Here is a 26,746-nt window from a genome sequence, read left to right as displayed (position 1 = left end):
GGGGACCAGCACAGGATTATGTGTCCACTCTCTACTGTAAGACACTCTGGATAAGAATGTAAAATTCTTAAAGGATACACTTCAGTATTTGTATTGAATTAGCTTGATTCCCGTGCAACTATCTATACTCACTAGCCCGGTACCAGACCTGTTAGAGCTCTTCCCAACTCCATTGCTCATTGTCAAGGTAAACAATGAAAAGGAGTTGGCATGACAGCACAAACAGACTGGGACTCGGGCTATACACTCACCCTACAGACAAGACAGTTGTGTCTGTCTCCTCTGGACAGCTGCTTCTCTAGGTCCCGTATACGACTTCTTAGTGAATCCAACGTCGTCAGCTCAGAGACCCTGAACATATGCACCACACACACACACACACACACACACACAGAGGAGGGGAGTGAGGGGGACAGGAGAAGAAGATGCCAGATAGTTAATCATAAATCAAAGACAGATTAAATGATTTGTTTGGCCAACATGGACATGGAGCACTGCACTCACATAGGCAGCATCCACTGTCTCATTCATCATTGGAAGAGGAAGGTGAGCTGAGAGAGTGGAGGGCAAGTAACCCCACACACCACAGGCTCACTACAGGCTCACCACAGGCACACCACAGGCTCACCACAGGCAAACCGCAGCCACACCACAGGCACACCGCAGCCACACCACAGGCTCACTACAGGCACACCACAGGCTCACCACAGGCACACCACAGGCTCACCACAGGCACACCGCAGGCTCACCACAGGCACACCGCAGCCACACCACAGGCACACCACAGGCACACCGCAGCCACGCCACAGGCTCACCGCAGCCACACCACAGGCTCACTACAGGCTCACCACAGCCACACCACAGGCTCACTACAGGCACACCGCAGCCACAACACAGGCTCACCACAGGCACACCGCAGCCTCACCACAGGCTCACCACAGGCACACCGCAGCCACACCACAGGCTCACTACAAGCTCACCACAGGCACACTACAGGCACACCACAGGCTCACTACAGGCTCACCACAGGCACACCGCAGCCACGCCACAGGCTCACTACAGGCTCACCACAGGCACACCGCAGCCACACCACAGGCTCACTATAGGCTCACCACAGGCACACCACAGGCTCACCACAGCCACACCACAGGCTCACTACAGGCACACCGCAGCCACAACACAGGCTCACCACAGGCACACCGCAGCCTCACCACAGGCACACAGCAGCCACACCACAGGCTCACCGCAGGCACACCACAGGCACACCGCAGCCACACCACAGGCTCACCACAGTCTCACTACAGGCTCACCACAGGCATAAAGAGTAGTCCTGTCTGAGTTGAGCTGGACTTATGCCTAACTCGTTCATTGGTTCTCTTGAGGTTTCCAGGGTCTCCACCGTGCTAGGTAAATCTGATTTGAGTTTTAATTCAGGATATTGCTGGACCAAAGTTCTAAATACATTAAATCTTGATGTTCTGGTGCCGTTACGGCAATTGAAAGTATTGGGGACTTATTTTTGGAGGATTGTAACTGTTTTGCTGGGTGATTTGTGATGTCTTACGTGTGCTTCCCATGATAGTTTGTGTATTATGTGTATATTATGTTGCATATACAGGACACATATGCAAAAGAGACCTAGGTCACATAATTAAAATAAATATATAGCTGAGCTTTTTTGTAAATATATATATAGAGTGCATTCAGAAAGTATTCAGACCCCTTGACTTTTTCCACGTTCTGTTACGTTATAGCCTTATTCTAAAATGGATTAAATAGTTTTATTTTTCTTCATTGATCTTCACGTAATACCCCATAATGACAAAGCAAAAACAGGTTTCTATAAATTTGTGCAAATTTATAAAAAATGTAAACTGAAATATCAGATTAACATAAATATTCAGACCCTTTACTCAGTACCTTGTTGAAGCACCTTTGGCAGCGATTACAACCTCAAATCTTATTGTGTATGACATTACAAGCTTGGCACACCTGTATTTGGGGAGTTTCTCCCATTCTTCTCTGCAGATCTTCTCAAGCTCTTTCAGGTTGGATGGGGAGCGTCGCTGCACAGCCATTTTCAGGTCTCTCCAGAGATGCTTGATCGGGTTCAAGTCCGGACTCTGGCTGGGCCACTCAAGGACACTCAGAGACTTGTCCCGAAGCCACTCCGGCATTGTCTTGGCTGTGTGCTTAGGGTCGTTGTCCTGTTGGAAGGTGAACCTTTGCCCCAGTCTGAGGTCCTGAGCGCTCTGGAGCAGGTTTTCATCAAGGAACTCTGTGTACTTTGTTCCGTTCATCTTTCCCTCGATCCTGACTAGTCTCCCTGCCACCGAAAATCATCCCCACAGCATGATGCTGACACCACCATGCTTCACCATAGGGGTGGTGCCAGGTTTCCTCCAGATGTGATGCTTGGCATTCAAGCCAAAGAGTTCAATCTTGGTCTCATCAGACCAGAAAATCTTGTTTTACATGGTCTGGGAGTCGTTTAGGTGCCTTTTGGCAAACACCAAGCCGGCTGTCATGTGCCTTTTACTGAGGAGTGGCTTCCGTCTGGGAACTCTACCATGAAGGCCTGATTGGTGGAGTGCTGCAGAGATGGTTGTCCATCTGGAAGGCTCTCCCATCTTCACAGAGGAACTCTGGAGCTCCGTCATAGTAACAATCGGGTTCTTGGTCAGCTCCCAGCTCTCAGGACAGACGGGAGGCTCCGGCGGCTCAGGACAGACGGGAGGCTCCGGCGGCTCAGGACAGACGGGAGGCTCCGGCGGCTCAGGACAGACGGGAGGCTCCGGCAGCTCAGGACAGACGGGAAGCTCCGGCGGCTCAGGACAGACGGGAGGCTCCGGCGGCTCAGGACAGACGGGAGACTCCGGCGGCTCAGGACAGACGGGAGACTCTGGTGGCGCTGGGCAGGAGGAAGGCTCTGGCAGCGCTGGACAGGCGGGAGCACCTGTAGGCAGAAGACAGAGAGACAGCCTGGTGTGGGGGGCTGCCACCGGAGGGCTGGTGCGTGGAGGTGGCACTGGATAGACCGGACCATGCAGGCGCACTGGAGCTCTTGAGCACCGAGCCTGCCCAACCTTACCTGGTTGAATGCTCCCGGTAGCCAGGCCAGTGCGGCGAGGTGGAATAGCCCACACTGGGCTGTGCTGGCGAACCGGGGACACCATGCGTAAGGCTGGTGCCATGTACGTCGGCACAAGGAGACGCACTGGAGACCAGATGTGTAGAGCCGGCTTCATGGCACCTGGCTCGATGCCCACTCTAGCCTGTCCGATACGAGGAGCTGGAATGTACCGAACCGGGCTATGCACACGCACTGGGGAAACTGTGCGCTCCACCGCATAACACGGTACCTGCCCGGTCTCTCTCGCTCTCAGGTAAGCACGGGACGTTGGCGCAGGTCTCCTACCTGGCTTCGCCACACTCCCCATGTGCCACCCCCAAGAAATCTTTGGAGCTGCCTCTCGGGCTTCCAGCCGCTCTGCCATGCTAGCTCGTCATAATGCCACCTCTCTGCTTTCGCTGCCTCCAGCTCTGCTTTGGGGCGGCGATACTCCCCTTGGCTGTTCCCAGGGTCCTTTGCCGTCCAAAATGTCCTTGCAAGTCCATTTCTCCAAGGATCGCTGCCTCTCCTGCTGCCGCTGCTGCTGCCTGTTACCACGCTGCTTGGTCCTTGGTTGGTGGGTGTTTCTGTAACGGCAGATCTCATTTTCGTCTGAAGAGGAGTAAGGATCGGACCAAGATGCGGCGTGGTAAGTGTCCATAATGTTTTTAATACAGACAAATGAACACTCGTACAAAAACAAACAATAATGTGAAATCTACAACAACCGAAACAGTACAGTGTATCGACAAACACACACACGGAAACAAACACCCACAAACCAACAGTGAAACCCAGGCTACTTAAGTATGATTCTCAATCAGAGACAACTAACGACACCTGCCTCTGATTGAGAACAACACTAGGCCGAAACAGAAACCAAACATAGAAAAACAAACAGACTGCCCACCCCAACTCACGCCCTGACCACACTAAATAAAGACAAAACAAAGGGAATAATGGTCAGAACGTGACAGCTTCATTAAATAGTACCCTCAAAACTCTGGGATGCTGGCCTTCTAGGCAGAGTTGCAAGAAAAAGCTATTTTTTCTACACCTGATATATTCGGTGCATGTGACAAATTTTTTTTTATTTTTTTATTTTGTTGTTTTTAGTCCTACCCTTCAGCTCCACTCAAACCCTGCCATCAATCTCTTAACACCATCCATTTGTACATATATTTTTGCCATATATTTCTTAACTGTGCTTTGATGTTTCACAAAAGTTCTGAACCTTTCCATTCTCATAGTTTCTACAGATTGTAAATTAAAGATACAACATTTTCTTAAAGTATTATAATAATAATTATTATTTTATTGATTGACTATGACATTTCAAATCACCCAGCAGTGCATTTTGCAATTCTTCAGCCATTGCTGGACCTGCGAGCAAAAAAAAGCTACATATGGACAGTCCCCAAACAAATTCTCTAATGATTCTGTCTCTTTGCAGCAAAATCTGCAGAGCAGGATGGTTGTATCCCCCATAATATTTAACATTCTACTGGTTGCAAGAATTTTGTATAATCATTTTGATTGAAAACATCTACGTTTTGAATCTGGCGTTGTTTTACATATCAGTTCATAAACCATGTGCCATGGAATCAGTGCCAGGTGCCATGGAATCAGTGACAGGTGCCATGGAATCAGTGCCAGGTGCCATGGTATCAGTGCCTGGTGACATGGAATCAGTGCCTGGTGCCATGGAATCAGTGCCAGGTGCCATGGTATCAGTGCCTGGTGACATGGAATCAGTGCCAGGTGCCATGGAATCAGTGCCAGGTGCCATGGAATCAGTGCCTGGTGCCATGGAATCAGTGCCTGGTGCCATGGAATCAGTGCCTGGTGCCATGGAATCAGTGCCTGGTGCCATGGAATCAGTGCCTGGTGCCATGGAATCAGTGCCTGGTGCCATGGAATCAGTGCCTGGTGACATGGAATCAGTGCCTGGTGCCATGGAATCAGTGCCAGGTGCCATGGAATCAGTGCCAGGTGCCATGGTATCAGTGCCTGGTGACATGGAATCAGTGCCTGGTGCCATGGAATCAGTGCCAGGTGCCATGGTATCAGTGCCTGGTGACATGGAATCAGTGCCTGGTGCCATGGTATCAGTGCCAGGTGCCATGGAATCAGTGCCAGGTGCCATGGAATCAGTGCCAGGTGCCATGGAATCAGTGCCTGGTGCCATGGAATCAGTGCCAGGTGCCATGGAATCAGTGCCAGGTGCCATGGAATCAGTGCCTGGTGCCATGGAATCAGTGCCTGGTGCCATGGAATCAGTGCCTGGTGCCATGGAATCAGTGCCTGGTGACATGGAATCAGTGCCTGGTGCCATGGAATCAGTGCCAGGTGCCATGGTATCAGTGCCTGGTGACATGGAATCAGTGCCTGGTGCCATGGAATCAGTGCCAGGTGCCATGGAATCAGTGCCTGGTGCCATGGAATCAGTGCCTGGTGACATGGAATCAGTGCCTGGTGCCATGGAATCAGTGCCAGGTGCCATGGTATCAGTGCCTGGTGCCATGGAATCAGTGCCTGGTGCCATGGTATCAGTGCCTGGTGCCAACTTTCTATGGCATGTGTTAAAAAATAGTAGTACACTTCATTTGGTTGTAATCCAGAAGTTAGAAAAACGAACTAGATCCTCCATGAGGCTGTGGAGGGATCCAAATAGTGGATTTAAAGAAAACATGAATCATCAGCGTCCAATGACACCTTTGTTTTTAATCCCTGGATTTCTAGCCCCTTGATATTAATGTTGGATCTAATTGTAACAGCTAACATTTAGATGGCAATAATAAATAGATATGCCGATAGTGAACAACCTTGTTTTACTCCTCTTGACAGTTTAATACTTTCTGAGATGTATTCATTATTTAGTATTTTACACCCAGGGTTACTATACTTAACTTTAACCCATTGATTCTCCAAAATTGAAATATTCGAGGCATTATATATAAATTCCAGTCATACTTTATCAAAAACGTTTTCAAAGTCAGTTATGAGTACCAGGCCTGGTTTCCAAGAGTTTTCATAGTGTTCCATTGTTTCCAGTACTTGTCTTACAGTATATTATATCCAATGTATCCAATGTCTATGTAAAAAAAACTGTTTGATTAAGAGGAATAATATGCGAAAACACATTTTTAATTATATTTTTGGAAAGGTTTACAGTATGATGAAGTCAAGCTGACACACATTTAATTCATAACTTACATATCAATGTCACTATTTTTACAGGTCCTGTGTAGGGAGGCTATGCTGTTATCCAGTTTGTTGCTCTCTCCGTTGCTAGTGGATGGACTTCCTGTAGCAAAAGAGGACTATAATTTTAGATCAGGACATCCACTCTTAAAATCCAATTAATGAAGTATGGCGGCAGGTAGCCTAGCGGTTGGAGCATTGGACAAATAACCAAAAGGTTGCTGGTTTGAATCCCCGAGCTGACAAGGATGTCGTAGGGCACTCAGTCTGGCTTTCAACTTACTCTTCAAAGTTGTAATGGTAGAATGCACAAGGTGTCATTTCAAAATGTGGGTAGTGTATCATCAGAGAACTATGTATAACTTGTCAGAAATGTCCAGATCAAATAGTCGAAGTCAGTTTATGTTTCTTTAGCTAAGTTCGGTAACCTTAGATTTTGTTGTAATGTTTGAGTCACTCAAATATGACATGAATAAACATTAGACATGGCAAAATGTATAGATTTGCAAGAAAATGTGCTTCAAAATTGCAAAATTGTATCTGCACCCCATGACAAAAAATGTATAGAATTGTCAGGAAATAAGCTTTAAAACTGCAAAACTGTCTGTCGCCAACAAGAGAGGTGTGAACCATTTTTGTCATGAACAGTGCTTGTGACTATAGAAATAGACGTGGGGCGCGGGATGTTCCCCAATGCCTTGAGTGAAAAAGTTTGGGAACCCCTGTTGGAGGGTGTCTCAAGGTGTCGCAGGGAGAGTTGGGATATGCAAAAAAAAAAACACATTTCCAATTCACACCTGAGTATTAATACACACATGTACATGAGATTGGACAAATATAAGCAATCCAAAAAATATATTATAGGTACTAAATATTAATTCATTAAAACTCAGTAGCTGTTCTCACCCTCATTTGTCCATTTGGAATGTTCCAGAGTTACTCTGTTGGACAGTGTACCACCACTGAGAAACAAAACCAATGACACAGTTAATGCAGACATTGCTAACCACACAGGCATGACGATTTGTTGTGTAGTGATGGAACACAGAAACAGGCCGTGGGACTACAGGGTGTGGTGCGTACTTTAAAACCGCCCCCCTCAGTGCTTCCCTCTCCTCCACCACCCCAGGATCCTTCCCTGAACAGGGGATGTCTGCCTCCATACATCTGGATCACCATGTTAAGGAAACATAAGGACTGCATGCAACCATGTACAATTATATAGTACTGCCATATTGGTGGATCCTTACAATGATGTGGAGAACATAGGATTCATGATTAGATCTTATAAAATCTGATATGTTTTAAAGGATACTGTACTCTTCCATACTGCAGAGTGTCATCTCCATCCACGTCCAGGTCAGCGTCACGGTCACGGTCAGGGTCAGGGTCACGGTCAGGGTCAGGGTCACCACGGCCTTCCTTAGACGTGCTGCTGCTCACAAACACCGACCCTGAGGACGTCATAACACTCTGGGACTTATATTCATTCAATATATCTTCACTTTCAATATTTCTTCACTCTCCCCATACCTTCACTCTCCCCATACCTTCACTCTCACCATACCTTCACTCTCACCATACCTTCACTCTCACCATACCTTCACTCTCACCATATCTTCATTCTCACCTAGAACATTCTCACATAGTGGGCAGTGTTAACTGACTATCGAGTGTTAAGGGCAGATGTTTAAGGCCTTTGAGAGGTGAGACTTTTTTTTTGCTAATCTGAGGTCATTGAAAGGTGACACTTCCAAATGTGTGGAGTGATTCGTGTCACCTATGCTGTCAAGACAACTCATTGTCACTCATTGTCAATGTTTGGCCTGACATGTACAATATGTCTCCTTTTCAAAGCTTGAAAAATTCCCTTAACTTTCTCCAAATTCCCAGATTTTCCAGACATCCTGTTTGGAAGAGAATAAGATTTCTGAAATACCTGAGCATTTTGGGAAAGTTACAAGAAATGTATAACCCTGTCAGCAACCCATATAATCAAGGTAGAGCTTTGCTGTTGGTAAGAGAAAGCAAAACAGCCTTATAGGTAGGCTAATAGAGTATACTGTGTTAAGTTCAAGGCCTTTGTAACTGCCACTCAGTCACATTATCCACCCCACTGCACCAGATCCAAGACCCAGTCAGAGGGTCTGGTACGGGGGATGTGTTTTACCTTCACACCCTCCCAGTATGGATGTCATCCGTATTCTCCTCCGCTCACCCCACTCCTCCCCCCCCAGGTCCAACAAAATGTCCTGAAAACACACACAGACACAGGCAGGATGAAGCCATACAGCCACGCGCACACACTCACACACACACTTTTCTATGTAAATACATATCTTATAGCCCTTGGTTGTTAATGTATCTCCGAGGCATAACCTGAGGTACAGTAACCTGAGGTACAGTAACCTGAGGTACAGTAAGCTGAGGTACGATAAGCTGAGGTACAGTATCCTGAGGTACAGTAACCTGAGGTACAGTAACCTGAGGTACGGTAACCTAAGGTACGGTAACCTAAGGTACGGTAACCTGAGGTACGATAACTTGAGGTACGGTAACCTGAGGAACGGTAACCTGAGGTACGATAACCTGAGGTACAGTAACCTGAGGTACAGTAACCTGAGGTACGGTAACCTGAGGTACGGTAACCTGAGGTACAGTAACCTGAGGTACGTTAACCTGAGGTACGTTAACCTGAGGTACGGTAACCTAAGGTACGGTAACCTAAGGTACGGTAACCTAAGGTACGGTAACCTAAGGTACGGTAACCTAAGGTACGGTAACCTGTAAAAGCAGGCCCTCTCCACATGAACACACTGAGCCTAATGGGCAGAAAACAATACCAGGAGTTTAATCACAGGTGGCCACAACATGCTGTTAACCTCTGATTATTTCAGTAGCCCTGTTTCCAGACCAATCCACCTGCTCTATCCATCATCACTCTCTCTAAGACATCCAGTACAGTATACAGTATGAGGAATAGCTAGGCTTGCCGTCGTCTACAGTACAATACCACGGCAGTTTCTATTTAGCAACATACCTGGCCCACGTAAGGACTCCTCCTCTTCAGCTTGCCGATCCTGACTGAAAGAGAACCCACACAAAGAGACAGACAGGGAGCAGAGAGGGTTAGCTATAATATATCTGTAGAGCTAGGTAATAGCTAGGTAATAGCAATTGGCTGTGCAACTCCCCATTGGGAGTAAATGTGCAACACATGGTACTGTAGTGTAGACACAGCCATGCAGTAAGACCCAAAGGAAGGAGTTAAAGTTGAAGGATGTTGCTTCTGCTTTGTGACAATGGGGGTAAATGTGACAGAGTTGTTGGCTACTGTGTATAAAAACAGACCGGAATACACACGAATGCATACACAAGCACACACACACAAGCCCACACACAAACACAATAACAAACGTAACACAGAAGAACACCAACTGTGAACTTCATCTTGTTCCTGACTGCATACTGCCTGTGTTGTTCCTGACTGCATCCTGCCTGTGTTGTTCCTGACTGCATAATGCCTGTGTTGTTCCTGACTGCATAATACCTGTGTTGTTCCTGACTGCATCCTGCCTGTGTTGTTCCTGACTGCATAATACCTGTGTTGTTCCTGACTGCATAATACCTGTGTTGTTCCTGACTGCATCCTGCCTGTGTTGTTCCTGACTGCATCCTGCCTGTGTTGTTCCTGACTGCATCCTGCCTGTGTTGTTCCTGACTGCATCCTGCCTGTGTTGTTCCTGACTGCATAATACCTGTGTTGTTCCTGACTGCATAATACCCGTGTTGTTCCTGACTGCCTAATACCCGTGCTGTTCCTGACTGCATAATACCTGTGTTGTTCCTAACTGCATACTGCCTGTGTTGTTCCTGACTGCATAATACCTGTGTTGTTCCTGACTGCATAATACCTGTGTTGTTCCTGACTGCATACTGCCTGTGTTGTTCCTGACTGCATAATACCTGTGTTGTTCCTGACTGCATAATACCTGTGTTGTTCCTGACTGCATAATACCTGTGTTGTTCCTGACTGCATACTGTCTGTGTTGTTCCTGACTACATAATACCTGTGTTGTTCCTGACTGCATCCTGCCTGTGTTGTTCCTGACTGCATAATACCTGTGTTGTTCCTGACTGCATACTGCCTGTGTTGTTCCTGACTGCATAATACCTGTGTTGTTCCTGACTGCATACAGCCTGTGTTGTTCCTGACTGCATAATATCTGTGTTGTTCCTGACTGCATACTGCCTGTGTTGTTCCTGACTGCATAATACCTGTGTTGTTCCTGACTGCATAATACCTGTGTTGTTCCTGACAGCATAATACCTGTGTTGTTCCTGACTGCATCCTGCCTGTGTTGTTCCTGACTGCATACTGCCTGTGTTGTTCCTGACTGCATACTGCCTGTGTTGTTCCTGACTGCATACGGCCTGTGTTGTTCCTGACTGCATCCTGCCTGTGTTGTTCCTGACTGCATAATACCTGTGTTGTTCGTGACTGCATCCTGCCTGTGTTGTTCCTGACTGCATACTGCCTGTGTTGTTCGTGACTGCATCCTGCCTGTGTTGTTCCTGACTGCATACTGCCTGTGTTGTTCCTGACTGCATCCTGCCTGTGTTGTTCCTGACTGCATACTGCCTGTGTTGTTCGTGACTGCATCCTGCCTGTGTTGTTCCTGACTGCATAATACCTTTGTTGTTCCTGACTGCATCCTGCCTGTGTTGTTCTTGACTGCATAATACCTGTGTTGTTCCTGACTGCATAATACCTGTGTTGTCCCTGACTGCATAATAACTGTGTTGTTCCTGACTGCATAATACCTGTGTTGTTCCTGACTGCATACTGCCTGTGTTGTTCCTGACTGCATAATACATAATAATGTCTCAGCCTCCAGTATTTATGCTGCAGTAGTTTGTGTCAGGGGGCTAGGGTCAGTTTGCTATATCTGGAGTAATTCTCCTGTCCTATTCGGTGTCCTGTGTGAATCTAAGTGTGCGTTCTCTAATTCTCTCCTTCTTTCTTTCTCTCTCTCGGAGGACCTGAGCCCTAGGACCATGCCCCAGGACTACCTGACATGATGGCTCCTTGCTGTCCCCAGTCCACCTGGCCATGCTGCTGCTCCAGTTTCAATTGACCTGAGCCCTAGGACCATGCCCCAGGACTACCTGGCATGATGACTCCTTGCTGTCCCCAGTCCACCTGGCCATGCTGCTGCTCCAGTTTCAACTGTTCTGCCTTACTATTATTTGACCATGCTGGTCATTTATGAACATTTGAACATCTTGGCCATGTTCTGTTATAATCTCCACCTGGCACAGCCAGAAGAGGACTGGCCACCCCACATATGCTCTCTCTAATTCTCTCTTTCTTTCTCTCTCTCGGAGGACCTGAGCCCAAGGACCGTGCCCCAGGACGACCTGACATGATGACTCCTTGCTGTCCCCAGTCCACCTGACTGTGCTGCTGCTCCAGTTTCAACTGTTCTGCCTTGCTATTATTCGACCATGCTGGTCATTTATGAACATTTGAACATCTTGGCCATGTTCTGTTATAATCTCCACCCGGCACAGCCAGAAGAGGACTGGCCACCCCACATAGCCTGGTTCCTCTCTAGGTTTCTTCCTAGGTTTTGGCCTTTCTAGGGAGTTTTTTCAAGCCACCGTGCTTCTACACCTGCATTGCTTGCTGTTTGGGGTTTTAGGCTGGGTTTCTGTACAGCACTTTGAGATATCAGCTGATGTACGAAGGGCTATATAAATATAATTTGATTGATTGATTGATAATACCTGTGTTGTTCCTGACTGCATAATACCTGTGTTGTTCCTGACTGCATAATACCTGTGTTGTTCCTGACTGCATAATACCTGTGTTGTTCCTGACTGCATAATACCTGTGTTGTTCCTGACTGCATACTGCCTGTATTGTTCCTGACTGCATAATACCTGTGTTGTTCCTGACTGGATACTGCCTGTGTTGTTCCTGACTGCATAATACCTGTGTTGTTCCTGACTGCATAATACCTGTGTTGTTCCTGACTGCATTCTGCCTGTGTTGTTCCTGACTGGATACTGCCTGTGTTGTTCCTGACTGCATAATACCTGTGTTGTTCCTGACTGCATAATACCTGTGTTGTTCCTGACTGCATAATACCTGTGTTGTTCCTGACTGCATAATACCTGTGTTGTTCCTGACTGCATAATACCTGTATTGTTCCTGACTGCATAATACCTGTGTTGTTCCTGACTGGATACTGCCTGTGTTGTTCCTGACTGCATAATACCTGTGTTGTTCATGACTGCATAATACCTGTGTTGTTCCTGACTGCATTCTGCCTGTGTTGTTCCTGACTGGATACTGCCTGTGTTGTTCCTGACTGCATAATACCTGTGTTGTTCCTGACTGGATACTGCCTGTGTTGTTCCTGACTGCATAATACCTGTGTTGTTCCTGACTGCATAATACCTGTGTTGTTCCTGACTGCATCCTGCCTGTGTTGTTCCTGACTGCATACTGCCTGTGTTGTTCCTGACTGCATCCTGCCTGTGTTGTTCCTGACTGCATAATACCTGTGTTGTTCCTGACTGCATAATACCTGTGTTGTTCCTGACTGCATACTGCCTGTGTTGTTCCTGACTGCATCCTGCCTGTGTTGTTCCTGACTGCATAATACATGTGTTGTTCCTGACTGCATACAGCCTGTGTTGTTCCTGACTGCATAATACCTGTGTTGTTCCTGACTGCATCCTGCCTGTGTTGTTCCTGACTGCATCCTGCCTGTGTTTTTCCTGACTGCATAATACCTGTGTTGTTCCTGACTCCATCCTGCCTGTGTTGTTCCTGACTGCATAATACATGTGTTGTTCCTGACTGCATACAGCCTGTGTCGTTCCTGACTCCATCCTGCCTGTGTTGTTCCTGACTGCATAATACATGTGTTGTTCCTGACTGCATACAGCCTGTGTTGTTCCTGACTGCATAATACCTGTGTTGTTCCTGACTGCATCCTGCCTGTGTTGTTCCTGACTGCATCCTGCCTGTGTTGTTCCTGACTGCATCCTGCCTGTGTTGTTCCTGACTGCATAATACCTGTGTTGTTCCTGACTCCATCCTGCCTGTGTTGTTTCTGACTGCATAATACATGTGTTGTTCCTGACTGCATACAGCCTGTGTCGTTCCTGACTGCATACAGCCTGTGTCGTTCCTGACTGCATCCTGCCTGTGTCGTTCCTGACTGCATCCTGCCTGTGTCGTTCCTGACTGCATACAGCCTGTGTTGTTCCTGACTGCATACTGCCTGTGTTGTTCCTGACTGCATCCTGCCTGTGTTGTTCCTGACTGCATCCTGCCTGTGTTGTTCCTGACTGCATCCTGCCTGTGTTGTTCCTGACTGCATAATACCTGTGTTGTTCCTGACTGCATCCTGCCTGTGTTGTTCCTGACTGCATAATACCTGTGTTGTTCCTGACTGCATAATACCTCTGTTGTTCCTGACTGCATAATACCTGTGTTGTTCCTGACTGCATCCTGCCTGTGTTGTTACTGACTGCATAATACCTGTGTTGTTCCTGACTGCATACTGCCTGTGTTGTTCCTGACTGCATAATACCGGTGTTGTTCCTGACTGCATCCTGCCTGTGTTGTTCCTGACTGCATAATACCTGTGTTGTTCCTGACTGCATACTACCTGTGTTGTTCCTGACTGCATACTGCCTGTGTTGTTCCTGACTGCATAATACCTGTGTTGTTCCTGACTGCATCCTGCCTGTGTTGTTCCTGACTGCATCCTGCCTGTGTTGTTCCTGACTGCATCCTGCCTGTGTTGTTCCTGACTGCATCCTGCCTGTGTTGTTCCTGACTGCATCCTGCCTGTGTTGTTCCTGACTGCATCCTGCCTGTGTTGTTCCTGACTGCATCCTGCCTGTGTTGTTCCTGACTGCATACAGAGGAGAGCGTAGTTTCCTCAACAAAAACAACACACACTGGAGAGATAGAGGAAGAGGAATGGTATGTTTCTCTACTGGCTACTGGACAAAGCACTGATACAAGAGTAGCTACTAGGTTATACACGATGTGCAAAGGTAAGATACATAGGTAAGATACACAGGTAATATACGAAGGTAAGATACATCCACACACGCTGTGCACAGGAAAGATACACAGGAAAGATACACAGGTAAGATACACAGGTAATTTACGAAGGTAAGATACATACACACACGCTGTGCACAGGTAAGATATACAGGTAAGATACACAGGAAAGATACACAGGTAAGATACACACACACGCTGTGCACAGGTAAGATACACAAAAAGATACACAGGTAAGATACACAGGTAAGATACACACACACGCTGTGCACAGGTAAGATACACAAGAAAGATACACAGGTAAGATACACAGGTAAGATACACAGGTAAGATACACAGGTAAGATACACAGGTAAGATACACAGGTAAGATACACCCACACGCTGTGCACAGGTAAGATACACAAGAAAGATACACAAGAAAGATACACAGGTAAGATACACAGGTAAGATACACAGGTAAGATACACACACACGCTGTGCACAGGTAAGATACACAGGTAAGATACACAGGTAAGATACACACACACGCTGTGCACAGGTAAGATACAGAGGATAGATACACAGGAAAGATACACAAGAAAGATACACAGGAAAGATACACGCTGTGCACAGGTAAGATACACAGGTAAGATACACACACTGTACACAGGTAAGATACATAGGTAAGATACAGTGGAAAGATACACAGGAAAGATACACAGGAAAGATACACAGGTAAGATACACAGGAAAGATACACAGGAAAGATACACACACACGCTGTGCACAGGTAAGATACACAAGAAAGATACACAGGTAAGATACACAGGTAAGATACACAGGTAAGATACACAGGTAAGATACACACACACGCTGTGCACAGGTAAGATACACAAGAAAGATACACAAGAAAGATACACAAGAAAGATACACAGGTAAGATACACAGGTAAGATACACAGGTAAGATACACAGGTAAGATACACAGGTAAGATACACACACACGCTGTGCACAGGTAAGATGCACAGGTAAGATACACAGGTAAGATACACAGGTAAGATACACACACACGCTGTGCACAGGTAAGATACAGAGGATAGATACACAGGAAAGATACACGCTGTGCACAGGTAAGATACACAGGTAAGATACACACACTGTACACAGGTAAGATACATAGGTAAGATACAGTGGAAAGATACACAGGAAAGATACACAGGTAAGATACACAGGTAAGATACACAGGTAAGATACACAGGTAAGATACACAGGTAAGATACACAGGAAAGATACACAGGAAAGATACACAGGAAAGATACACAGGTAAGATACACAGGAAAGATACACAGGTAAGATACACAGGTAAGATACACAGGTAAGATACACAGGTAAGATACACAGGAAAGATACACAGGAAAGATACACAGGTAAGATACACAGGAAAGATACACAGGTAAGATACACAGGAAAGATACACAGGTAAGATACACAGGTAAGATACACAGGTAAGATACACAGGTAAGATACACAGGTAAGATACACAGGTAAGATACGGCAAACTATCAGCAGACTACAACCTACAAGGTATGAAATAATTTTATCTTGTGTCAAATTCATTGATGGTTTTATGGTAGAACATCCTCCTAAATCTGTTCCCTGAAATATATAACGTATAAACTAAATAGTCAGAGTGTAGTCTGTGATAATGGGTGGAAAAGTACTCAATATAAGTATTGGGGTGTACAAGGTCGCCCATATAGTGTCTTGTGTCTCTTACCAATTCTTTTGCAGTCTGGGGTTAGATGACTTCTGTTGTGGGGACTTAAAGGAGCGGGTTTGGCGTAGCACCAATCATCGACTGTTAACATATCAAGAGGTTAAAGAGGCTCATGTGGGTGCTAGGTCAAAAGGTACCGTGCTCTCAGTGACAGGAGTCACAGGGGTCACAGTCAGGCTAGTTTATCATTTTGAATGATCTTCAATGCAGTTGAGGGAGGATAGAAGCTCCCATTTTCATTCCTCCCTTGAAAATGTCCTCCATAATATATCGTAGCTGTAGATAGGCCATTGAATATAATTTTACAGTCAATTACTCCAATGCAAAAGCAATAACCCAACTAACCCACCCATCTGAACAAACAACACATCTGTCTTTGAAATGGTATGTATTTCTGAACACATACCATTCAGTCTTGCATGTCTGTTTGTCCTCACACGCAGAAACGTCTGTGGAAAAAGGAGAGTTGAAGAACCTTCAAAGAAGTGTGTGTGTGTGTGTCTTTGTAGTGAAGAACCTACCTGGTATCTGTCTGTGTGGGGCTCTTCAAGAGGGCAGGAGAGAGAGGTGGGGGACCCACCCTCACATTTAATGTGCAGAGATAGTGAGAGGGTCTGTGGACAGAGGACAGGGACAGAGTCAAAGAAAGATGTGTGTGTGTTTGTGTGTGTGTCTGTTATTATTTACCTTAGTAGCTCCTAATGGATGGTTCCTCTGCACTGAATTAGTACTGTTGAAAGAGGAAACACTTAAAGGGGGTCAGGAAACTAATACTACAATATTCACACTGTTTATTGTTGTTTAGTGTTGTGTGTTAATTATTGTTATTTGTTGTTTAGTGTTGGTTGTTTTTTACTGTTGTTTCATGTTGTTTATTATTGTTTGTTTTTATTGTTGCGTGTGTGTGTGTGTGTGTGTGTGTGTGTGTGTGTGTGTGTGTGTGTGTGTGTGTGTGTGTGTGTGTGTGTGTGTGTGTGTGTGTGTGTGTGTGTGTGTGTAACTGTGTCAGTCTGCTATTCCCCTGCTCAGATCTGTTCTAAACGCCTACCTGATTTGTAACTGTGTCAGTCTGCCCATCTCCTGCTCCATGTGCTCCTGTAGCTCACCTGGTGGTAACACAGCATGGCACACTGGACACACTGGGGGCAGGGAGTCATACAGGACATGACCCTTACCTACTGACACAGAGAGGGGCAGGGAGTCATACAGGACATGACCTTTACCTACTGACACAGAGAGGGGCAGGGAGTCATATAGGACATTACCCTTACCTACTGACACAGAGAGGGGCAGGGAGTCATACAGGACATTACCCTTACTTACTGACACAGAGAGGGGCAGGGAGTCATACAGGACATTACCCTTACCTACTGACACAGAGAGGGGCAGGGAGTCATATAGGACATTACCCTTACCTACTGACACAGAGAGGGGCAGGGAGTCATACAGGACATTACCCTTACTTACTGACACAGAGGGGCAGGGAGTCATACAGGACATTACCCTTACCTACTGACACAGAGAGGGGCAGGGAGTCATACAGGACATTGCCCTTACCTACTGACACAGAGAGGGGCTGGGAGTCATACAGGACATGACCTTTACCTACTGACACAGAGAGGGGCTGGGAGTCATACAGGATATTACCCTTACCTACTGACACAGAGAGGGGCTGTGAGTCATACAGGTCATTACCCTTACCTACTGACACAGAGAGGGGCTGGGAGTCATACAGGACATGACCCTTACCTACTGACACAGAGAGGGGCTGGGAGTCATACAGGACATTACCCTTACTTACTGACACAGAGAGGGGCTGGGAGTCATACAGGACATTACCCTTACCTACTGACACAGAGAGGGGCTGGGAGTCATACAGGACATTACCCTTACCTACTGACACAGAGAGGGGCAGGGAGTCATACAGGACATGACCCTTACCTACTGACACAGAGAGGGGCAGGGAGTCATACAGGACATGACCTTTACCTACTGACACAGAGAGGGGCTGGGAGTCATACAGGACATTACCCTTACCTACTGACACAGAGAGGGGCAGGGAGTCATACAGGACATTACCCTTACCTACTGACACAGAGAGGGGCTGGGAGTTATACAGGACATTACCCTTACCTACTGACACAGAGAGGGGCAGGGATGCATACAGGACATGACCTTTACCTACTGACACAGAGAGGGGCTGGGAGTCATACAGGACATTACCCTTACCTACTGACACAGAGAGGGGCTGGGAGTCATACAGGACATTACCCTTACCTACTGACACAGAGAGGGGCAGGGATGCATACAGGACATGACCTTTACCTACTGACACAGAGAGGGGCTGGGAGTCATACAGGACATTACCCTTACCTACTGACACAGAGAGGGGCTGGGAGTCATACAGGACATTACCCTTACCTACTGACACAGAGAGGGGCTGGGAGTCATACAGGACATGCCTTTACCTACTGACACAGAGAGGGGCTGGGAGTCATACAGGACATTACCCTTACCTACTGACACAGAGAGGGGCTGGGAGTCATACAGGACATTACCCTTACCTACTGACACAGAGAGGGGCAGGGAGTCATACAGGACATTACCCTTACCTACTGACACAGAGAGGGGCTGGGAGTCATACAGGACATTACCCTTACCTACTGACACAGAGATGGAGGAAAAGCTGAGTAAGGAGGGGAGAGTTTCATTAGAATTGTCTGTGTCAAATAAATATAAGGTTTGCACGCACGCACGCACGCACGCACACACACCCCACTCCCCCTCACACTCAGCACCACCCTGTCAGTGAACCTGCATCATAGCCTGTCAATGGGAACATTAGCCAGGCCCACCCGGCCCATTGGGTTTCCCTTCTGGATTATTGCCATAAGCAGACAGCTAGGATGGGAGGTATGCTAAATAAACATTTAACCAGGTAGATGAGGTCATGTACTCCTGAAAGCCATCAATCACATGTAGAGAAGCAAGACCATCTGTCTACATCATATCTCGCTCTGTATCTCAACACAATCAGACAAGAACCTCGTCATATAGCAAACGATGACAGACTACACACCATGGTCAATATCAGTGACGTAAAGAAAAATGAATACATTTGACACAAATAAAAACAAAGGCTCATTAGCCTACTCATCACCATTAAAAACACTGAAACAGTTCAAGTATCACAGGTCTACACTAGCTATTTCTAACCTGAGAGCCTAGGGACCCCGAAGCGTGAAGTCTAGTACCCCACTGTCTCTTCTGTCCTCAGGAAGCTATTGTCCAGCACACCAGCCACACTCATAAAGGCCAAGAGACATGCGGTGCAGCATGCTGGGAGCAGGTTGGCGTCCCCTCTAACATCAGCTGAGTTATGAGCGACTAATGAGGACTCAAATAGGGACAAAATGGCTGCTAAATAAGACATGGCAGCAAATCGCAAAAAGACGCTCAGTGTCCTTGGGGAAGAGACAGGTCGTTCCGTGTTCCTCGCAGGCTTTTTGCATCCCCCATCGAAGCCTTAATGAGTTTTACCGACACGCATCAAGTGTTCTCGGCCTTCAGCGCTCCCCGGCCCGAAACACACGGGAGTCAGTAAACAATGAAATCTCGGGGCTGAAATTGAATTCATAAGCACATTACCTGGAGAGATAAGCGTCTCTGAATGGCGCCGTGATAAAAGGAATGGGATTAGATTTGCAGGTGGTTTATTGTCCCTGTTTTTAGAACCTCTCTCTGCCCCCGTTTCAGTATCCTGACACCTGTGTCTGGCAGGCCACTACCAGGCAGCCTGCAGTCGTAAGGGCCAGATTCCCGGACCCAAAATGAGTCTTTATCTGTACTAAATGCACTTTTAATGGCTGAGAATTGAATACGAAAGGGTGTGTCAATGTGTGTGTGTGTTTGTGTACATCCTCCCCCTCCTTCTCTCCCCTGCCCAGTCCCAGATGAACCCTGTCAGCATCAGTCAGCCTCAGCAGCGCTCCAACCTGGGGGGTCTAACACGAATAACGCGCTAAAGAAGTAATACGTCCGGTCTTCTTTAGACTAGTTGAGTATCTGGAGCATCAGCATTTGTGGGTTCGATTACAGGCTCAAAATGGTCAGAAACAAATAACGTTCTTCTGAAACTCGTCAGTCTATTCTTGTTCTGAGAAATGAAGGCTATTCCAAAGAGAAGAGGTGACTCCGGGATGCTGGCCTTCTAGGCAGAGTTCCTCTGTCCAGTCTCAACAGTGAAGAGGTGGCTCCGGGATGCTGGCCTTCTAGGCAGAGTTCCTCTGTCCAGTCTCAACAGTGAAAAGGCTCCTCCGGGATGCTGGCCTTCTAGGCAGAGTTCCTCTGTCCAGTCTCAACAGTGAAGAGGTGACTCCGGGATGCTGGCCTTCTAGGCAGAGTTCCTCTGTCCAGTCTCAACAGTGAAGAGGCTCCTCCGGGATGCTGGCCTTCTAGGCAGAGTTCCTCTGTCCAGTCTCAATGTCAACAGTGAAGAGGTGACTCCGGGATGATGGCCTTCTAGGCAGAGTTCCTCTGTCCAGACTCAACGTCAACAGTGAAGAGGCTCCTCCGGGATGCTGGCCTTCTAGGCAGAGTTCCTCTGTCCAGTCTCAACGTCAACAGTGAAGAGGTGACTCCGGGATGCTGGCCTTCTAGGCAGAGTTCCTCTGTCCAGTCTCAACGTCAACAGTGAAGAGGTGACTCCGGGATGCTGGCCTTCTAGGCAGAGTTCCTCTGTCCAGTCTCAACGTCAACAGTGAAGAGGTGACTCCGGGAGGCTGGCCTTCTAGGCAGAGTTCCTCTGTCCAGTCTCAACGTCAACAGTGAAGAGGTGACTCCGGGATGCTGGCCTTCTAGGCAGAGTTCCTCTGTCCAGTCTCAATAACAGTGAAGAGGTGACTTTCAGGCTGGCCTTCTAGGCAGAGTTCCTCTGTCCAGTCTCAACGTCAAAAGTGAAGAGGTGACTCCGGGATGATGGCCTTCTAGGCAGAGTTCCTCTGTCCAGACTCAACGCAACAGTGAAGAGGCTCCTCCGGGATGCTGGCCTTCTAGGCAGAGTTCCTCTGTCCAGTCTCAACGTCAACAGTGAAGAGGTGACTCAAATGCTGGCCTGACTAGGCAGAGTTCCTCTGTCCAGTCTCAACGTCAACAGTGAAGAGGTGACTCCGGGATGCTGGCCTTCTAGGCAGAGTTCCTCTGTCCAGTCTCAACGTCAACAGTGAAGAGGTGACTCCGGGATGCTGGCCTTCTAGGCAGAGTTCCTCTGTCCAGTCTCAACGTCAACAGTGAAGAGGCTCCTCCGGGGTGCTGGCCTTCTAGGCAGAGTTCCTCTGTCCAGTCTCAACGTCAACAGTGAAGAGGTGACTCCGGGAGGCTGGCCTTCTAGGCAGAGTTCCTCTGTCCAGTCTCAACGTCAACAGTGAAGAGGTGACTCCGGGAGGCTGGCCTTCTAGGCAGAGTTCCTCTGTCCAGTCTCAACGTCAACAGTGAAGAGGTGACTCCGGGAGGCTGGCCTTCTAGGCAGAGTTCCTCTGTCCAGTCTCAAAAACAGTGAAGAGGTGACTGGGATGCTGGCCTTCTAGGCAGAGTTCCTCTGTCCAGTCTCAACGTCAACAGTGAAGAGGTGACTCCGGGATGCTGGCCTTCTAGGCAGAGTTCCTCTGTCCAGTCTCAACGCAACAAAAGACTCAGGATGCTGGCCTTCTAGGCAGAGTTCCTCTGTCCAGTCTCAACGTCAAAGTGAAGAGGTGAATGCTGGCCTTCTAGGCAGAGTTCCTCTGTCCAGTCTCAACGTCAACAGTGAAGAGGGTTCCTCCGGGTGCTGGCCTTCTAGGCAGAGTTCCTCTGTCCAGTCTCAACGTCAACAGTGAAGAGGTGACTCCCTTTCCAGGCAGAGTTCCTCTGTCCAGTCTCAACGTAACAGTGAAGAACCTTCGGGAGGCTGGCCTTTTCTAGAGAGTTCTTCTGTCCAGTCTCCGTCAACAGTGAAGAGGTGACTCAGGCTGGCCTTCTAGGCAGAGTTCCTCTGTCCAGTCTCAACGTCAACAGTGAAGAGGTGACTCTGGGAGGCTGGCCTTCTAGGCAGAGTTCTTCTGTCCAGTCTCAATCAAAAGTGAAGAGGCTATCCGGGGTGCTGGCCTTCTAGGCAGAGTTCCTCTGTCCAGTCTCAACGTCAACAGTGAAGAGGTGACTCCGGGATGCTGGCCTTAGGCAGAGTTCCTCTGTCCAGTCTCAACGTAAACAGTGGAGTTGAATACACTAATGCTGGCCTTCTGAGGCAGAGTTCCTCTGTCCAGTCTCAACGTCAACAGTGAAGAGGTGACTAGGCTGGCCTAGGCAGAGTTCCTCTGTCCAGTCTCAACGTCAATAGTGAAGAGGTGACTTAAAGGCTGGCTGTATGTAGGCAGAGTTCCTCTGTCCAGTCTCATCAACAGTGAAGAGACTCCTCCGACTGGCCTTCTAGGCAGAGTCCTCTGTCCAAACTCCAACGTCAACAGTGAAGAGGTGACTGATGCTGGCCTTCTAGGCAGAGTTCCTCTGTCCAGTCTCAGACGTCAACAGTGAAGAGGTGACTCCGATGGCTGGCCTGTGAGAGTTCCTCTGTCCAGTCTCAACGTCAACAGTGAAGAGGTGACTCCGGGAGGCTGGCACCCTAGGCAGAGTTCCTCTGTCCAGTCTCAACGCCAACAGTGAAGAGGTGACTCCGGGATGCTGGCTATAGGCAGAGTTCCGCTGTCCAGTCTCAACGTCAACAGTGAAGAGGTGACTATGCTGGCCTTGGCAGAGTTCATCTGTCCAGTCTCAACGTCTTTCTGTGAAGAGGCTCCTCCGGGATGCTGGCCTTCTAGGCAGAGTTCTCTGTCCAGTCTCAACGTTCAACAGTCAGGTGACTCCGGGATGCTGGCCTTCTAGGCAGAGTTCTCTGTCCAGTCTCAACGTCAACAGTGAAGAGGTGACTGGGATGCTGGCCTTAGTAGGCAGAGTTCCTCTGTCCAGTCTCAGTCATAACAGTGAAGAGGTGACTCCGGGATGCTGGCCTTCTAGGCAGAGTTCCTCTGTCCAGTCTCAACGTCAACAGTGAAGAGGCTCCTCCGGGATGCTGGCCTTCTAGGCAGAGTTCCTCTGTCCAGTCTCAACGTCAACAGTGAAGAGGTGACTTATAGTGCTGGCCTTCTAGGCAGAGTTCCTGTCCAGTCTCAACGTCAACAGTGAAGAGGCTCCTCCGGGGTGCTGGCCTTCTAGGCAGAGTTCCTCTGTCCAGTCTCAACGTCAACAGTGAAGAGGTGACTCCGGGATGCTGGCCTTCTAGGCAGAGTTCCTCTGTCCGGTCTCAACAGTGAAGAGGCTCCTCCGGGATGCTGGCAACTACAGTGTAGAGAATCATTGTACCACTTAAACTCATGTGTATTATCTTTTCCATAATAAAAATATTGTATTTTCAGCTCTTTAAAGCTGGTAAACAAAACCAAAAGTAAAAGTCAAAAACAAAACTTAAGAACCAGAAGCAAAGAAATAGCAGGCAGCCTAGTGATTAGAGCATTGTGCCAGTAACCGAAAGGTTGCTGGATCAAATCCCTGACCTGACATGGTGAAAATTTGTCGTTCTGCCCCTGATCAAGCCGGTTAACCCACTGTTCCTCAGTAGGCCATCATTGTAAATAAGAATAACTCTTGACTAGTTTTTAAAAAATGTATATAGTGCACATAGAACAGATATACCACTTTCAATGAGAATGACAGATCTACAACAATTTCTACGTGAATTTGTTCAGGTTGCCCAAAAAGTTACTGCAGATTTAATTCTTTAGAATCTAAGACATTGGGGGGAAAGGGGTTGCTTAGCTGAAATATGGAAATGATTTATGATGGTCATATGGCTCATTTAGCTATTTCAATTTGAATTTTAGGACCCCTTTAGGTATCAGAAAAGATATATAGAAAACTGATTTGATAACATATAGATTTTGGCTTTCACTACTAAAGCCGATAGAAATGGATTGAATAACACATTCCTCAACAGCAAAAAGTTCTGTCAAATAATGTATCATAAGAAACAAGGTTTTGAATTGTCTGTTCTAAATCTAGGAGATATAAATAAACTTTAAAACCGGTACTGGTTACCTTCAAACGAGTCCCATGACAGTTGCGGGGGTTGTAGAGTAAAACGGAGCACACCTTCGTGTTCGTGACGATCTCCCCTTTCCACAGGGGGGTCATAATAGTATGTTAAACCGTTCGGACGCTACAGACGTTTTCGTGAGAAGACTGATTCCCAGGACGTCTCATGGTCTGACAAACACCGCTCTAGCTCTGCCCCCTTTCATTGCAGATGAGGAAGTGCGACACTGGCGGATGTGGTGGATTGAGACGCATCCAATGCAAAAGAAACGGATATCTCTAGCTTCAACTGATGGATTAGTATGGGGATTGTATCTTAGATTGACGCACCGGTGCATCAATAAACTAGTGGGTTAAATACACTAATGCTCTATTTGAGGGAAATCCTTACTGGTTGACGGCCAGAACTGTTGATATTGTAGACTATGGGATCCTGTTAGAATAGGAAGTGCTTAAAGTCATACTGTATGTAGGGGATAATCAAACCTATCTCATATGAGAGAAATCAGACAACCACACAAACACATCCTTGAAAACACCATAGTCACCCTGTTGCCTGATGCCAGCGCCCATATGACAGGTGCCAGTACTGTAGAGACACACAGAGCTGAGATGGCTGATGTGACCTTCACAGAATGTCACAGAATGACATTGGGATAGATGTCACCCTGGTGCATTAGGCCAGAAAATTAACACGGCTATAGGAACACGCTGTAAAGAATAACCTGCCGTAACCGTGGTGTAGCTATGATTGACAGACATGGGTATCTGTGTCTTTCTGTATGGCAATCTTGCGATGCTGTCCTCGTTCATCAGTCATCACTCGGCTACTGGAAGGAAGGAAGGAAGGGGGGGGGTTGGGATTGTGTGGGCTGTAGTTGGCAAGCGTTCAGAGGAGACCTGAGTCATATAAGTCATTGGATCCCACCACACCTGTGCCTGCCTTTTCCAGTCTCCCACAGTAACCTGCTTCCTATTGAAAACATCACATCAAGGATATTAAAGGATATTACTCAGCGCTTCAATTCCTACATGCAGCACAGGCTGTGTCTTATAGTGCACTACCTTCTACCGGAACCGTATGGATCATGGTCAAAAGTGGGGCACTATATAGGGAATAGGGTGTCATTTGGGACAAATACACTCTCTGAAGTAGAGGGGGAATAATGTTTTTATTGGGGGAATAATGGCCTACAATAATGGCCTACATTAACATAATAGACCATGTTATTACTAATACATTAACATAATAGACCATGTTGTTATTCCTACATTAACATAATAGACCATGTTGCTACTAATACATTAACATAATAGACCATGTTGTTACTAATACATTAACATAATAGACCATGTTGTTATTCCTACATTAACATAATAGACCATGTTGTTACTAATACATTAACATAATAGACCATGTTACTGCTACATTAACATAATAGACCATGTTATTACTAATACATTAACATAATAGACCATGTTATTATTCCTACATTAACATAATAGACCATGTTGCTACTAATACATTAACATAATAGACCATGTTGTTATTCCTACATTAACATAATAGACCATGTTGTTACTAATACATTAACATAATAGACCATGTTATTACTAATACATTAACATAATAGACCATGTTGTTACTAATACATTAACATAATAGACCATGTTATTATTCCTACATTAACATAATAGACCATGTTATTATTCCTACATTAACATAATAGACCATGTTACTGCTACATTAACATAATAGACCATGTTATTACTAATACATTAACATAATAGACCATGTTATTATTCCTACATTAACATAATAGACCATGTTATTACTAATACATTAACATAATAGACCATGTTGCTACTAATACATTAACATAATAGACCATGTTGTTACTAATACATTAACATAATAGACCATGTTATTATTCCTACATTAACATAATAGACCATGTTGCTACTAATACATGAACATACTAGACCATGTTGTTATTCCTATATTAACATAGACCATGTTGTTACTAATACATTAACATACTAGACAATGTTGTTATTCCTACATTAACATAATAGACCATGTTATTACTAATACATTAACATAATAGACCATGTTGTTACTAATACATTAACATAATAGACCATGTTGTTATTCCTACATTAACATAATAGACCATGTTGTTACTAATACATTAACATAATAGACCATGTTATTATTCCTACATTAACATAATAGACCATGTTGTTACTAATACATTAACATAATAGACCATGTTATTACTAATACATTAACATAATAGACCATGTTATTATTCCTACATTAACATAATAGACCATGTTATTACTAATACATTAACATAATAGACCATGTTGTTATTCCTACATTAACATAATAGACCATGTTGCTACTAATACATTAACATAATAGACCATGTTGTTACTAATACATTAACATAATAG

The 26,746-nt window shown here is 46.3% G+C and overlaps 1 protein-coding gene across 1 annotated transcript in view; it reads right to left on the bottom strand.

The window, feature by feature from the left end:
• LOC118400681 (E3 ubiquitin-protein ligase RNF220-like) overlaps nucleotides 1–26,746 on the bottom strand; it is a 53,932-nt gene that overhangs the window by 1,412 nt on the left and 25,774 nt on the right. The window contains exons 3-14 of the mRNA XM_052475308.1: nucleotides 17,214–17,340; nucleotides 16,853–16,895; nucleotides 16,687–16,779; nucleotides 16,572–16,614; nucleotides 16,166–16,246; nucleotides 9,357–9,400; nucleotides 8,487–8,568; nucleotides 7,632–7,770; nucleotides 7,400–7,483; nucleotides 7,223–7,278; nucleotides 6,329–6,419; nucleotides 252–351 (exon numbers count right to left, since the gene is read on the bottom strand). Coding sequence (XP_052331268.1) covers nucleotides 252–351; nucleotides 6,329–6,419; nucleotides 7,223–7,278; nucleotides 7,400–7,483; nucleotides 7,632–7,770; nucleotides 8,487–8,568; nucleotides 9,357–9,400; nucleotides 16,166–16,246; nucleotides 16,572–16,614; nucleotides 16,687–16,779; nucleotides 16,853–16,895; nucleotides 17,214–17,340 — 983 coding nt within the window. The remainder of the gene's footprint in view (nucleotides 1–251; nucleotides 352–6,328; nucleotides 6,420–7,222; nucleotides 7,279–7,399; nucleotides 7,484–7,631; nucleotides 7,771–8,486; nucleotides 8,569–9,356; nucleotides 9,401–16,165; nucleotides 16,247–16,571; nucleotides 16,615–16,686; nucleotides 16,780–16,852; nucleotides 16,896–17,213; nucleotides 17,341–26,746) is intronic.

This window comes from Oncorhynchus keta, chromosome 22 (genome assembly GCF_023373465.1).
Source record: "Oncorhynchus keta strain PuntledgeMale-10-30-2019 chromosome 22, Oket_V2, whole genome shotgun sequence".
Taxonomy (NCBI): Eukaryota; Metazoa; Chordata; class Actinopteri; order Salmoniformes; family Salmonidae; genus Oncorhynchus; species Oncorhynchus keta.
This window is presented reverse-complemented; position numbering and strand designations above follow the sequence as displayed.